This window comes from Vespula pensylvanica, chromosome 1 (assembly GCF_014466175.1).
Source record: "Vespula pensylvanica isolate Volc-1 chromosome 1, ASM1446617v1, whole genome shotgun sequence".
Classification (NCBI taxonomy): Eukaryota; Metazoa; Arthropoda; class Insecta; order Hymenoptera; family Vespidae; genus Vespula; species Vespula pensylvanica.
In genome coordinates, this window is record NC_057685.1 from 8,292,154 (window position 1) to 8,309,651 (window position 17,498).

At 33.8% G+C, this 17,498-nt stretch overlaps 1 protein-coding gene across 3 annotated transcripts in view; it reads left to right on the top strand.

Annotated features, from left to right (window-relative positions):
* Positions 1-17,498, top strand: part of LOC122635529 (protein O-mannosyl-transferase TMTC2-like) — a 235,297-nt gene that overhangs the window by 130,816 nt on the left and 86,983 nt on the right. For all 3 annotated transcript variants that reach the window (XM_043825868.1, XM_043825853.1, XM_043825859.1), the window contains 2 exons: positions 1,349-2,267; positions 6,989-7,103. In XM_043825868.1, the coding sequence (XP_043681803.1) occupies positions 1,349-2,267; positions 6,989-7,103 (1,034 nt within the window). The remainder of the gene's footprint in view (positions 1-1,348; positions 2,268-6,988; positions 7,104-17,498) is intronic.

Here is a 17,498-nt window from a genome sequence, read left to right on the forward strand (position 1 = left end):
ATCAACAAATCAAATTTTAACACGATCGGATCGAGATGAAAGTTTACTCATTTGTTTCCACTTTATGGAGTTTATTCACGAGTAAATCTTATTGTCCACATTGCACACGAAGAGAATGATGGTGGATAAAGGGAAGGAGGTATGCGGATAAAAGCATTCAGCAAAGATTATTATCAATCAAAGAAAAATAAATAAAACCGTCGCTATTCGAGAAGTAAAATCGGTTATAAAGTTACGAAAGAGGTAGAGAGATAGAGTAAAATAGAAAGATAAAGAGAAAGAGAGAAAGAGAGAGAAAGAAAGAGAGAGGGAGAGAGAGAGAGAGAGAGAGAGAGAGAGAGAGAAAGAGGCGTCATGTATTTGCATAGAAGACAATGCTTGCACTAGGAGTGAGAAAACTAGCAAGCTAAAGCAACGCTCCGACGAATTTGATGAGAACGAGTGCTCCACCATGACTGTGTCTACTTTCTACGGTTTTATCGTTCTCATCTTTTTCTAGCCTTTGTTTGTGGAGTAGTTCATTGAAAGAAATTATTGTACCGTAGAACGTCTATTACAACTATGGCGGCCTCCTACCTCACGAAAGGCTTTATCTCCCTTGAATTTTGTTTTCTTATGCGGGTTACAAGCCAAAATTCGTGTTTTTTGAAGCGTCACTTTTCTTTAGACCAATGTGTATATTCTTATCATACATAGATATATACGTTGAAATACAAATATGATTCATAAATAAGCGTTGTTATATGTTAGGAATTTATTACAATAAAACGGTACTTGATTACGAATCAAAAGCGAGAGCTATGCAGAATGATAAAAATAAGAATTCTGATTAGAAAATGATATGTTAGATATTTTGTGGATCAAACTTATAAATAAATGTTGTTTTATTGTAATAAATTCTTTATTTATTACTGCACCTGTTTGAGTGAATCAACCGAATATTATTATTATGAAATGTGTTTTATACATAATTCGTAACAAATAGAAAATTCACGGATATATAAATAAATAATTTATTCGAACAAACATTATTCTCATACAGATGAATTTTCATTGTAAATGTAGTAATCTTATTTGCTAAAAATGGCTCGATTATGAATCTATCCATTCATATTTTATAGCAGTATGATATAATTGTAAGAACATAAGGCTATCTTAATTAAATAAGATGCGATTGTTATTTCGTCTTTTCCAACAAAGATACTTCCGACGTATATTTCTAAATGACAAATTATCGCATATTTCCTAATTAACAAATTAACAAGGAGCAAATCTCATCTATCGTAATATTTATTAAAAAAGGATAAAATAATTACAACGATCTAATAAATTCCTTGTTATATTCTAGGTGAACTGTGGATGGTGGACACGTGGTCGTAGTCTAGGCATTCTATCGGGTACCTTAGCCCTTTTGGTAGTGGGTCGTCTAAGGATCGCTGGCTCGAGGCCCGAGTTTGCAAGCGCGGACAATCCAACGGCAAGACATCCGTCGCGTTTGACGCGGGGCTTGACGTTCCTTTACCTTCCTGCGGCCAGTGCTAGAATGTTGCTGTGTCCGAGCACATTGAGTTTCGATTGGTCGATGGACGCCGTACCACGGATCACTAGTCTCCTAGACTCGAGGAATCTCGAATCGGCCTGTCTTTATACGGTACTAGCAGGAGCAGCATTTTGGGCAGCTAAAGGATTAAGACGTGGTATCAAAGAGAGTGGCTCTACTAGTAGCGTTCAAGTTCAGATTTATCAACGAAACGTCTCGACGAGGTGTCCAGTTTGTGCTGGAAGGCGAACGGGTGGCTGTCACACCGATGGCTGTCGTGCAGCTAACAACAACAATAACGGACCGATCGGTGATTGTCATTGCGTGAAAAGAGCTATGAACGTGTCCTGTGGACAAACTTATGGATTTTCTAATATCAACGCAAGCAATCAGAAACGAATTGCAGCTACGTCGATCGCGATATCCTTAGGTTTTCTCGTGCTTCCCTTCCTCCCAGCCAGCAATCTCTTCTTTTATGTTGGATTCGTCATCGCGGAGAGAATACTCTATCTACCAAGCGTGGGTGCGTGTCTCATCGTTGGTGCTGCTATCTCGGCATGCTACAGAATCGCTAGAAGATACGGATCAAGGACACGTGGTAGAGCCGTTTTACTTGCTACAGCGATCCTCATTGGACTTATGTCTGCTAAGACTCTTTTACGTAATACCGATTGGTACGACGAAGAAAGTCTTTACAAGTCTGCTCTTCACGTCAATCCGCCTAAAGGTTAGTTTATTCATTCGACTTTTATTTTTATCTTTTAATCCAAAGAATTCAGTATCCAAAGATATTCTTTGAACTATTTAACCAGAGAAAAAGAGTCTACTCGTTAGGACGATTTAACTCTCAAAAATGCATGTTATTTTTTCTACTTCTTTTCTTCAAAATTATTAGGTCTTAATAAGTTTAGTAATTATGTATAAAAATAATGTTAAAAGTAATGAATCTACAACAATAATTTTTGTTAAATTTTGTAAGAAAGATTAAAAAAGATTAAAATTGTAATTGTTTCCATTATTTCTATTTTAATATTTACTTGATAGCTAATGTGATATATTTTTCATCATAACTTTCTAAAAAGATAAACATGCATTGAAGAATGATAAAAGAATAAATGTTAGAATAAATTTGTTTCTCATTCTTAGTATGAAAACATTATACCTTTCAATTGTTCTCTTTACTATTCATTAATTCATTCAATGCTTATTCCGTCTTCATTTTATTTTTATGCAAAATAATCTTCATTTCTATTCATTTATTTTCCTCTTACCTTGTATCATTTTATTTTTATGCAAAATAATTTTCATAAAAAATAATTTTTATAAATACTTGACCCGATTAATAATTTTTATTCTTTCGTGATGATAATGCCGATCTAATTTAAATACAAGTTAGCGATAATAGACCGATGAATACAATTTTTTATAAATTTATTTGAACGTTTAAACGAAGAACAAGAAATAACAAAAGTTATTCAAATTTAATAAAAATTAAAGCGATGAATTAAAGAATTTTCTAAGAATACCGTATAAAGGTAAGAATTCAACCGGGAACAATCGACGTTGAGAAGCGATAAAAGAGGGCCGACAAGACGCGAAAAAGGGAAAAGAAGGAACTGGTAGTGGAGAAAGAAAAGATGTAATTTCGTATGGCCGACGTATATAGTAAGGGTCATTCTATTTCGTTATATATATATCTATATATGTATATACACACACACAGTAGGCCATTGTACTCTCGACGAGTGTACGCTATCCCGCTTTTCATTTTGAACTTCCAAGCTAGCTAGACATCCGCTTACCGTGTCCATAAAATCGTCGTCAAGGTGAATACACGACATGCAATCGGGTAACGTGCTGTACTCTTTCTCTCTCTTTCTTTCCTTTTCTCTCTCTCTCTCCTCTTTCAACCCTCCTACGTTACCTTTTCCATCTTTTCGTTCGTCTTTTTTTGCTTTCCTCGCCGTCATTCGTCTCTGTCCATTTTTATGTAGACCCTCGATCGAGGTACTATCTTCCAACGACGTTTACGTGGCCTCCAGACTGGATTATAATTCTCTTTCGGCAACTTTATTTCCGTCGGACGCATTCGTTCCTTGTCCACTTGAAAATAGCACCGTTTTTCTTTCTTCGTACTTATTTCTGGATCCTCGCTTATGTATTACTACGATTGTTACGTAATGTTAATGTTCGTTGTTAAATTTAAGCAACATATATTATCATTTGCAAACAATTCATACCGGGAGATAATTTGGATTTTGTATTTCGGAACGGACTTGAAATTTGACTGGATATCGATGAATCAATAATTATTACCAATGAAACATATCGTTTGTCAATTTCAATCAAATCAATCGAATTATACGTCAATATTTATCAATACAAGTGATACACCGAAAGAACAATGAACGTATTAACGACGATAATCAAGGAATAATTCCATAACACACGAGTAGCTACTACATTTATTATTTATATTCTTGGTTTTAACTTTAGCACTTAATCTTTATAATTCACTAATTATCTAAATTACTTTGACTGTATTATAAATATTGAGTGAATTAGATGCGGTATCATTTCAACGTTGTGAATTAATGAATGTACATTGTCATTGAATGTTCAATTTATATCATATTTAAATCCTATTGTGATCATTATAAACAAATATATTGATTTCCGAATTTCATAAATAATTGCAAATTTATCGTTTATTAGGGATACTCAATTGTCCTTAATTTTATGTCCTAATAGCGATATTAATTTATATTTAACGCGTGTTGCAATTTTAATAGATCTTTAAAAAAAATATTATAATATCATTCTTGTAAATTTTATTTAATATAAATCTTTTTTCTTCTTTCTTTCCTCTACTTCATTTTTCTAAAATAACAAGCTTGATAAAATCTTGACAGTTCTTAACAGTCCTTAAATAATTTTTAACTTCCTTCAATTTGCTTTACAACATTCGTGCAATAACAAAATCAAGTTTCATTTAATGGAACATCGATGGAAATAATTTTTATTCAAAAAATACTATTTTCCTCTAGCATTATTTCTTTTTATCATTTAAAAGTTATCGAAATATTTCCATATCTAATTTTAGATTAAACACCGAATATACGAACGTTATAATAATAAATATTTATAGCTAGAGATTAATGAATTGATGATTCATTGAATGACTTTTCCACCCCATATATATACAAATATATACCGTACGTTTGAAAACAAGTCAGATAAACGTAACAAATAAACGAGAAAGAATGTTTAATCGATATGATAAACGTCAAATTAATTGACAATGTGTTAATAAAACGTCGTATCTCGTAGATCTTCATTATCATCGTTTTTATATCATAAGGTCGAAGACCTTACAATGCATAATGAATGTTTCTTTTTCTGGATGCGACATAGAACTGGCGTCGACGACCGTCCTCGTGTTATTCCTTTTTTAATCTTCTCATCGGAGAAGCTCGGTAGAAAAGTCTCTCTCTCTCTCTCTCTCTCTCTCTCTCTCTCTCTCTCTCTCTCTCTGTATGTGTTTCTCTTGGCACTGTGAGGACGATCACGCGAGGGGTCGTGCAAACGCGCGCGCACCAGCAGTGTCGGTGCCTTCGAGCGACGCTTCCAGCACCCTCGTCGCCGTCAACGACGTCACGACACCTTTTAATTGCGCCGACAGAAATTGCGTGTTACCGTGTTAACAGGCTGCCTCACTTCGGGAATAAATTTACATTTTGTTGCCTACATCGACGTACACATATAGATTTCTATGAATGTATTATAAGATATTACATATAGGTACATTCGTGTTCGTGAGGTTAAGCGTTAACACTCAAAAATTTCGAAGAAATACTTCAGACGAGTTTCCTTCGACACTAGTTGATTTAGGAGAACCATTGATAAGTGGCAAAAAAAGAATGAAGAAGAATAAGAAAAAGGAACTAAACTACGTTCTTCGTCTTGCTTAACCGCGATTTTCTTTTCCTTAGCAACGATCTATCACGAACTAAAACTGTCGATGTAGCGTATAACGAGAATGATTAGATACGCATCGATGAATGAGAAAAAATGTTAGAGTAGAGTAGAGAGTCGAAGTAATAGAACTAACATTTTCTATATATATATATTTGTGCAATGTTGCGTGTACGTGTATATGTATATGTATATGTATGTATATATACGTATATGTATGTATATGTATGTGCAGAAAAAAGTTACACCATCATCAAAACACATTAGACATTTAATTCGATTGAAATTTCACGAGTTTCGTGTTTTCCATAAAATAGTTCCTGTAGATACTTATGTACACGATACATGCACGGAAAGTTAGATTAACAGGTCGATCGAGGCGTATAACGCGATGGGAAGCGATCTCCGACTGGATAAAACGCAAATTCATTTTCTCTCTTTATCGTAAACATCAGCGGGCTCAACGTGATGGCACGCGATACGAGTTTTCAATTAATATTTTAATCCTCTTACGTTGCCGAGCTAACTATTCCCATCGGATGTATAGTTCTTATCTCCTCTTACAGATATATGTGTGTGTGTGTGTGTGTGTATATAATATATATTTTTGTATATATAAATGTATATAATAATATCTTTTTTGTTTAATGATGTTTCTTTGTCATCAAGTTCGCATATTGCGAAAGTTTTAACGCGAAATACTTTAGAAAGTAGGTCTTAAGTAAATTCATGCAATGTGATAGTTCTCGGTTACGTTAGCTCGTTTGCTTATACTACTCAAAGGGCAGCATATGCGTGCACGCGCTCGTTTAAGACCCTTCCTGAGCACTTCCTCTCCGATCGTTTAACAGCTCGACTATATAACTATGTACCATGTAATAGGGTGATTAAGCATACGTTGTTGATTAAAAAGGAAGAGAGGTAGTAGACTCCAAGAGATTACCGTAATCTCGATGTTTTTCTAATTGTAAGTAAATTTATTAAGTGAAATATTTATAATATTAATTAGCCAAAGTATTTTATTATTTGCTTGGGTGATAGACAGCAAGATGAAAAAACAACAATTATCCAATTTCGAACAATGAGATAGATGTAATCAATTCTCAAAGTTTCGTATTTGAACGGTTTTATCTATCTATAGTAGTAATATCTGAACGGCACTAATCGTTTATTAAAAAAATTATTTTATTAAATATTTTACGAGTGATAAAAAAATAATATATATATAATATATATTGGTCTTTATCTATGATTTCTTATTTCTTTTTATTTCTTAAAATAAATAGTTTGTTATAATATAAATGACACTTATTTGCGGATAAATCCAATGATACTATTATTATATTTTGCATTAATCTCTTCGTTCAATGTTATCTTCATCTGTATTGTATATATGAATATATATATATATATGTATGTATGTGTGTGTGTGTACATAAGTCTGAATAAAATTCGCATGCTGGTTGATTACAGCTTACGGTAATTTGGGAAGCGTTCTCAGTGCTCAGGGACGCGTGGCCGAAGCCGAGGAAGCATTCACGCAGGCACTTCGATATCGACCGAATATGGCGGACGTACACTACAATCTGTAAGTACTCTTCCCTGTGTTACTCCTCTCTCGACAAATGTAAAACCAATAATCCATTTCTACTACGAGCTTTGTTTTTCCTCTCCTTTCTATAGTACGACTAAAATGTAGGCAAGCTGATATGTAATATTTGGGCAAGAGATAAAATTGTATAACGAGACGAATCTATCTAAACGAAAATCATATTTTAAGAGATTTGATTAAATAGAAACTAAATAACGTTTGCTTTAGGTAAACGTTTCATTTTTAAATGGGAATTAAGATGATATACGTATTAAAAACGTGTATTAAAAATTAGTTTATACCTAAAATGTTCTTACAAGAGCGAGTTATAATTAATCGAGTTGATCAATTAAGAACGGTATTAAATTTATGTAGATATATTTCAATTATATAATGATTATAAAAGTGGTTAAAGTCATATATATATATATATATATATATATATATTCTTTATCATAACATGAATTTGTTACTGAATTTAGTTAATAAGTATTTTGTAATAAATACATATTTTTGATTTACGTAATTATTCGGGCATATAAAATTTTTCAATATATTATTTAACCTCTTTATTTACTTTAAAGCAAAGGTATCTGTTTAGAATATATAATACCATTGCGAATGAATCGAAAAATTTCTTTATAATTTGCTTTAAGTACATAATTCCTTCACACGAAACAGTAAAAACTATTAAAAAAAAAAAAGTATGGTAATAAAGTACTTATGTAAATATGCGAAAGACGTAAGCTGTCAAAGTCGATTATTGGCTTTCAAAGAATTAATACTAGTCATTTCCGTTCAAGGGGTTAATATCTTTGAGAATGAAGTAGATAAAATCAAGCATATATCGGACAAAAGTATATCTCTGCACGAACGTTTTGTTATCCAACCCATAGGTATTACATTGTACCTACATATATGTGCGAAAATAAGTCGGATGAATGTAACAGATAAAGAAGAAGGAATAATGCCGTCTAATCAGTATAATAAACGTATTAATAAGTACACGATGAGTATGGGGGAAGGTGAAAAAAGAAGAAGAGAAAGAAAAGGAAAGAAAAAGAAAAGAAAAGAACGAGCAAAGTAAGAAGAGAAGAGAAACGAAGTAGGAGAGAAGAAAATGAGCTTAAGACATTCACAGATCGGCTGAGAGGGCTCGACTCGAGGAACGATAAATCGAGACGATAAATCGAGCTTCCTTAGCTTGCGAGGACTAAGAAATTCTGTTTACCGTCGTAGCTATATCAACGGACGACCACGAAGCTCCTTAAGTACGTAATATCGGTCAGCATAGCCCAGTCCTGAACTGCTATCTCTCTGCCTCTTGCGTGGTTCCTCCTAAGCACAGATAGGTACTTACAAACATATACAAGTACATTTAGACGTGTGCGTGCATCAACGCGTTCGTTCGTATTTGGCACATACCCTCGACGAACATCTTCAGTCCCTCTAGATCCTTCGATCGACGGCCATCATCTTTCGACGCTCTCTATCTTCTACGAATAGACGAAGACAGAGATATATGTATATACGGTAAAAGGGAGACAGCGAGAGAGAGATAGATATACAGAGAGAGAGAGAGAGAGAGAGAGAGAGAGAGAGAGAGGGAGGGAGTTGATGTTGAATCCTGTCGAGTCGCTGAGTCGATAAGCCGACCATGGGTATCCCTCTGCGAGCTCGTGATAAGCCGCTCTACATACTATGCGTTCTCTCTCTGTCTCTCTCTCTCTCTCTCTCTCTCTCTATTTCTCTCTTTCTCTTCTCTTTCTCCTTGTCTACGTACACAGTACTCCACCATTATCCACGTAGAAAGTACTCTACAGAATCAAGATTACACAATTCTCCTTGTCTTTTCGAATCTTTTTACTATTATTCCGCATCTTACTCTTCTTTCTTCATCTTAAAGTATATGATGATAAATAGTCAGGTAGATTCGGAGAAAAATGGAATATTCGTTTTATTAGATCATCATCGAGAACGAGTTCTGCGGATTTTATTTGAAATGTTTTGAAGATTTATCTTGTGAAATTTAAAGGACTAAAAGTCTATTTCTTAATAAAGCTAAAGTATAATACTTTTCTCATTTAAAAGTACATGATGATAAATAGCCAAGTAGATTCAGAGAGAAACGGAATATTCGTTTTATTGGATCATCATCGAAAACGGGTTCTGCAGATTTTATTTGTAACGTTTTGAAGATATATTTTGTGAAATTTAGAGGATTAAATTAATAAGACTGAAATATAACGTAAAAAGTATGATGATAAAGTTCACCTGCATATTCCGTATACAGAGATACGGTACAAGTAGAGTATTATTGAAAGTTAACACGTAATAATGTAAATATACGTATATTCTATTTATATGTAAATATGAAATTTGTATAAGCGTCATTCGACAGCATAAATATTTTATTTTTGCATTTTTCCTGCTGTTTTTGTCCTTCTTAAATCTCATAGTTGTTATAGATAAACAAAATTTATATAATGTCATAACGCAAAAAGGTCAAAGAAATTTCCAAGAATCTCTTTCATTCGTCATTGTGATTTTTGAAGAGACATCGAACGCGTTGAAGTAAATTCTCTGACTTAGGGCTTTAACGGCACACGAGTGGATTTGAGCAGTGTGAGAGAAAATAGAGTTTCTACTGGTATCCCTCTTCCCTTTATTGTATTTATTCTAGCTTTTCTCACTTTTCTCTTTCTACCCATCTCTCTTTCTTTCTTTCTTTCTCTCTTTTTCCCTCATTCTCTCTCGTTCTTTCTCTCTCCCTCACTCTATATAATATACGTTTCCCCGGTGCTTCATGGCGATAGCAAATTAACGCCAAGGGAACCGGCTGTTCGGACAGATAAGCCGATCCAACCCTCCGGCAAGCATGGTTCGTCCCTTTTGAACGTTCGCGACGATATCCCTAAGGTCCGAGGTGGAATATCAGCTTTTGGGGTGAAACAAACTGTATCACAATTAGTCGTTATCTCTGCAGTCGTCCGCAATACGATATAGAATAATAAGGGACATGTTTTATCACGTGAAATGTCACCTATTCTTTCTCTATCTTTCTCTCTCTCTCTCTTTCTCTCATTCTCTAATTCTATTTAGTTCTATCTCATTCTTTTTTTATGTCAACATTTCATTCAACAACATTTACGAAAACACGAATAGCGTAAACGTGCAAGCTTACTTTAGATTTATTATTATTTATTTTATTATAACGAAAGTTTTGTTGTTAGATAAAAATAAAACGAGAAAGGGATAAATGAGGAATATTTTATCGTTCATTTAGCGTTCGAAGTGATAATTCGTTATTGTTAATTGTCTGTAAACAAGATGTAATATGAGAATGAATAACTCGGTGATTAGTATGGTGAAATGTGTAGTTTATTATATATCTGTAATTGATAAGAAAGTTTGTAGGAGTTAAGAGTAGAATTTGAAGCACAGCAGATTTTCGGAAACAGGAAAACCTCTTTACTAAAGAGAGGGGTGTGTTCTAGAGGGGTTGATGAGGGTTGGTTAAGAAAAAACCTGTAGGGTGCGAAGCAGCGTAGATGGGAGTAATATATTGAGAATATCTAGATTTTTACGATCTTACAATGACGTGTACGCTAGTTACAATAACAATGATAATAATAATAATGATTATAGTATTAAAACGATAATGATAATAATAATATTTTAATAATGATAATAACAATAATGATAGTGATATTAGTTATAGCAGTGATGATAACAGTAGAAAAGGGTGGGTGACGTGAAGTGGAACGTAACAATGATATATTATGCATAATTAGTACCTGTATAGGTAGAATGCTTCATTATAAGGAATGCGATTGTACTTTTGGATACGAGGTATTTTTAATTTAAATACTGGAAATTGTTTCGCAGCCGGTTATTCAAAGATATAACTATTGAAATCAATCATAAATGTTATTTCGTTCATAATGAAAGGAAAATTTATTACGATTTCCTCGAATTATTCGTAATTTCGATTTTTATAGATAGAAATTAATTTTTAACGAATTATCACCGGAAAATTAATACATTTATTACTTGTTCGAATAGATACAAAACGAAGAATACATAATCGTTAACTATAATCGAAATTCTATTAATCGAAATTCAGTAATTGAACAAATAGAAAAATCTTAGATAACATAGAAATTACATATTTATTCAGCAATCAAAAAACATTTATTTCGTGATATTCGATTATAGATAAACAGAAAGAAAGTCGTTTGGGTAGCCGAGTCCATCAGCCTTCTTCGTCTCTTTTCGGTATATCGATCGATAGGACGAACGACCTTCACACGATCGTGAGGGAGAAAGAGAGAGTAAGAAGGAGAGACAGAAAGAGAGAGAGAGAAAGAGAAAGGGAGAGAGAGAGAGAGAGAGAGAGAATGAGAGAGAGAGAGAGGAAAAAAGAGAAAGAGAGAAAGGGAGAGAGAGAGAAAGAGAGATAGAGAGAGACAGAGAAAAAAAAAGAAAGAGAGAAAGTAAAGTGAGAGGAAAGAAACGAGAAGGCGTGTTGCGCCCTAAGGCGTCTTTTTAAGGTCAGTCTCGAAGAAGACTGATGGTTGGTTTAGGGAGAAACGAAGGGTGTTGATTTATTAAAACCCTCGCACGATCGTAAGTCATCCGTCAGCGGATGACACTGAATGGAAAATTGATTAGTCTCTCTTCGTTCTCATAATATCAAGACAACCCTAAGGTGGACGAGATACCCCAGCTATCCTTCTCATCGCGCCAGGATGAGGAAACATAATAATTATGTATCACTCGGTTAATAATCACTCTAACGGTATAGGGGGATATAATTAACTCTAATATTTCAACTGTGCAACATGATATATTTCGTTGCTCACGGTAACGGCTGGTGTCAAATGAGCTAAAAGAAATAGAAAAAGTTCTTCTCTATGATGGAATTTAAAAGATATCACGAGTTCATTAACGTTATAAACATGATACATATTCTGAATGAAATTTTCCCTTTGAAAAAAATTCTATCCAAATTCATTTGAACGTGGATCACTCGTACTAATAACATTATCTCGTTATTATTATTTATTATTAATTACTATTATTTATAATACATTTTCCTTTCTTCATTATTATCAGTATCATCATTATTACAGCTGCGATAGATTCGAATATCTTCCCGATCGATTTTTGTTCTCTTTGAAAACCGATCCTGTATCCTAGCCGTCACGTATGCACTACTTGATCTCGTTAGGTAGCCTAATTTCAGTTCAGTCGCGTGATAAGGGTCGTAACAAAGGGGCTCGAAGGTGTAATCGTTAATATACCGTATAGCTAGTTCGGTATCGTCACTCGATCGTTGCGCAGTGAGGAAATGGTGCACTCGAAATCGTAATTAGTCAGTGTCTAATGGAATCAACGGATTAGTCGCGGCGATATTGACACTGTTTCAAAGCAGGAATGCGGAGTGCTTAATTGTCGTCGGGCCTGGTGAAACGCGACGACACGTTGCGCACGTCGTAAAGCATGCAACCGACGTTGCTGTGACGCAACGATGCGCGAAACGGTAGTACTACATCAGAGAGCGTCGTGCATTCAAAGAGAAAGAAAAAGATAGGAAGATATGAATATGTCGAAAAATTTAGAGTAACAAAGATTCTATTAACTATTTAATTAATTAATTTTAATTAAATTAAATTGGTTAATTATAATGCTGCTGTTAATTAAGTAAATTTAAATAAATATAAATAAATTTGAGTGTACAGACAAGTAAAATAATTTTACGCTAGTAATATAGTAATGTAAATTAGAAAGTAAATTGGCTTTATAATACTTTTTACGACTGATATGTATGTGTGTGTGTGTATGTGTGTGTAAAAGAGGAAAAATGTGACACGAAATTTAATATCTCTTAATTATTCACGGTAACAGTAGTAACGATTTTTTTAAAAGTCATTCGCATTTTAAATAAATCAACGAGTAGATGTACTATTAAATCGAACATTCATTGTATTCCCTTGGAATTCTATAGCCTGGGCGTAAACGAGCACACGTTCGAACGTTTAATCGTCATTAAATAAGGGTGGGAGCATCGATGGAGCAACGGGAAATCAATGCCTATCCCATTAAATCCATTCTAGCCCCACTCCGTTAACTATTCATTTCACGTTAGTGAAAGCTTCAGTGATTCAATATCCATCTCATCGGCAGCACTATTTCTCTCCGCAAATGCATAGCATCGAAGGTAACGTCTGACGAATGTCTCGCTCGAATCCCATTACAAAGGATATAGGTATCTGCTACTTTATCGAGCTCGTGAGAGTCATATACATACATACGTGAGAGTTTCAATTTAAGGGCAAGGAAGCGTGAAAGAAGCGTTCCAAGGTATGGGGTATATATGTTAGGAAGCAAGATAGAAGAGATAGAAGTGAAACAGACAAGACGAGAGAAGGAATAGAGAGAGGAACGAGAGCGAGAGAGCGAGAACGAAAGAGTGTGTATGCGTGTGAGAGAGAAAGAGAGAGAGAGAGAGAGAGAGAGAGAGAGAGTCGGTGGTCGGTTGCATTTGGTTTACATGTGTGCCGCTAGTAGATGGTGTTGGTGGTGATGGTGGAAGCCGCAAGGCGAGAGCCGAGGCCTCGAATTGAATGGGAAATTGATGGGCTTCACCCTGTCGGCCGTGTACGCGCATATCCGCCATAGAGAGGAACTCCTCACCTCCATCCTGGAATCCGTTGTCCTGAGCCATGTATACAGGCTGTACCACGAAACATCCACCTCCCCCTTTATCCCCTTCTCTACCTCCTTCTCCTCATCCTTCTCATTCTCCAACGTCTACTCTGCACGAGGAATACCCGACGTGTTCTCTAGTCTACGTACTATGCCAAGAGATGAACACATATACGCATGAGAATGTGTACGTTTACGTATGTGTGTGTTTGTTGCACGCGTATATGTGTGTGTATGTGTATGAGAGAGAGAGAGAGAGAGAGAGAGGGTTTTGGGGTAAACCCTCGTCGCTCCGTTTGAGCCGGTGTTTGCACACGCTGACCGCCTGAATATGTATCGTCCCGGTGGTGCCGCTTTGATTGTACGCCTTCACATTTGCATTCGGAAGTGTCCCGCTCGGGTAACAGACTCGGACCCGTCCGAGACATCACCAAGGCGCAACAGTCCGCTGTCCCGGACACATCCTTGTTTATCTTAGAGTCTTCTCTTAATTTTTTTTTCTTTCTTATTTTCTATTTTTCTCTGCTTTTTTTTTTGTTTCTTTTGTTCATGCCATGGGCATGAGAAATCGTATGATCAATGTTGTTGTTCGAACAGATTCGTACACTCTTTATTTATATAATTTCCTTTTCGGTTGCATTAAATTTTTAATCTTTTTTTTTCCTTCCTTTAAATTGTTCTAATTATTGTATAGGATTTATTGCAATTGTAAAATATAGAGAAAATAATGTCGAAGAAAATTTCTTAGAGAAAAAAAAGGGCAAGTATAAAATAGGTTGAGAAAATGACATTAATATATATCGAACTAATATCATTCATTTTGATTTTGACATTTGACTTGTTAAATTTAAAAAATATGAGTTTACATTTCCCTCATTTATTTTTAGATAACTTTGAATCATTTTGTTAACAAATTTTATTATTTAAAAAATTTTATTATCTTTTTACTGTTTCCTTTTTTTTTAGCACGAACAAAGGGATATATGTAGAATACTGAGTAACCGGTAATCGAATACTCCAAATTCATTTTATTTTCGAACAAAAATAATCGAACGTATCGAAGAACGTCTATCGAAATTGCATCACATAATGTATCTTATACTCGAGTTGGAAGCTTAAAGCTTTCAACGTGACGCTGGTACGTACAAAGGTATTATCTCAAGCCGCTGGCCTGTGTTATCGGATACTGTTTCGTTTGTGTTACCATTTAACGTGATCGTTATATAGGACGTAGATAGTTTCTTCAACGAGTAGTTTAAATTCGCGAAAGTGTATATTCGTCGCGAATGTCTTATAGATTAGAAAATCTAGTAAACTTTCTCATTATTCTCAGTAGACAATTTTTTGATTTTACATGCGATCTTATTTTAAACGATCAAGAAATATACATCTATGATGATATTTATAGGAAAATTATTATCAGTGAACCACAAATTTTTATGTAATTTTATTTATTATGTTATTTTAATCTTCTTTGATTAACTTGTGGTAATTTCATTAACATCTTCGCAACTGCTTGCGAAACTATCATTTCTTATGTTATTCGTATTTGTCTGGTGCCATGAATTTGTACGCTCATTTCATAAACTATTTCTAATCGCCGTTGAATTATCGTATATAACGATATTTAACATATTTTTTGCTTGATTATATATTATCAAAAGATACTATTTCGTCATCCTAGTTCTAACGATCATAGTTTACAGTAGTCAAATTTTAAATCTTTTTTTTTATTTTTACTGACTTTCAATATTAGAAAATTGAAAACATTGCCGACTGTAAAACTTATTTATCTGCACATTATGTAAATATAAATAAAGTAATACAGTAAATATCAAGAAATTCATGTCAATTTGATCTAAAATAGTTTTATGAAATCATCCGTACAATAATAATAAGACTAAAATAAAAATGTCGAATACTTCGATCGATAAAAATGATGAATTTGTATTAATTATTAAAAAAAAAAAAAAAACAGAAGAATAATATTTTTCTTTTTCTTTTTTTCGCGTACATACGAAATAAATATTGATATAAAATACATCATTTTTTCTCTTATATATTTTACTGTTTGTTTCGCATTTTCTACTGAGAAAATGAATCGAAAAGAATCTAAGCGGTTTAAAAACTATATAAAATTGATATTCCCCATAAATCAAGGGATTTACGTAATTATATAAAAATTTTCTAAACTACTACATTATTTTTTCTAAAACATAGAGACACAAAAAGAGAGAAAGAAAAATGAAGAAATAGATAAAGAAAGAAAGAAACAAAGATAGAAAGGAAAGAATAATAAAAAAAAATCGTGCAGAACTTATTGTTCGAAAATAAAAAAAAAAGAAAAACGAGTGTCTACTTGAATATATACATTAGATTCGCTAGTTAACGTTCTACTGAACGTTTTATCTTTTTTAAAGGAAAGTAAACGCAAAGGGGAAACAAATTATGCATAAGTTCGAAGCAAAAGAGATAGAAAGAGAAAGTAACAGAGGGTAAAGGAGGGTAGAGTTGAGTGCAAGAGATATATGTAAATGTGTTTTGCTATCCCTTGAAAAGCCTTTACTCTCTCTTTCTCTCTCTCTCTCTCTCTCTCTCTCTCTCTCTCCCTCTCTTTTGAGAAGAGCGAATACAAGCTACTGGAACCACATCAAAGTCGCGGAAAGTTAGCGTGATCCCCATCAATTATCGTATCCTCGAGGACGATGGTTAAGTGAGGATGTGCGCGATACCACGAAATCAAGTTACAAATCGTTCACATATACCACTTCATCGCAAGTCGTACATCGCATGTCGCACTTTGAACGAATCACTACGCATATATACGAATCTCAAAAAAGTTCCGAGATAGTGTTTACATCGGATGCATCAACGTAGTACGATGTAGTACCTGCTTGATGAAGTACTCGATGAAAGTTCCGAGGAGTAGGACTGAGTAGTTAGTTTATTTATATTTGTTTCCTTTAAAAAAAAAAAAGAAGAAAAAGAAGTAAAATGTGAAAGTAATTCTTTAATAAATTTATTTTTTCGAATTTATCTGAAAATTTTCTACGATCGATGCGAATTTATTAAAGGAGTCGTTAACATTTTTTTCTCTTTTATGTATTACATATAATGTACGTTTCATTATTAATTTTACGTTGTTTTTCGTTTCGTAATGAAAAGTAAATGTTAGTTTTAAACAATTATATCGTATACGTGGTAAAAGGTATATTTAACGAAATAACTGTATGCTAATTAATATGTTAGAAGGTACACTCAATTTATTATGTTCATTGATTAATTTGATATATCTTAAAAATGAAAAATGGCGAAACAAAAAGTAAAAAATTGTACCTGAGTTATAGATAATAGGCTTCCTCCACATCTTCTCGTCTCGTAGGCAAATCAAAAGAAAAAGAAGAAAACTAAAGAAAAAGGATATCCAAAGTCAGAAATAAAAATATAATAGCATCGTTGTACAGTAAAACTTGTCCTTATTATAACATACATGTTATTTATATCACATACAATTGTAAATGTTTGAACATTACGATTAACTTTCTTGGACAGGCAAAGGGTTAAACTATTGTTAGAAAAGAAGCTAACAAAGCAATATTACAACTCAGAGATTAAAAAAAAAAAATCTTTTTCCTTTCATTGTAAGAGAGAAGAAGTAGAATTTGCGCTCGATTAAGTAGC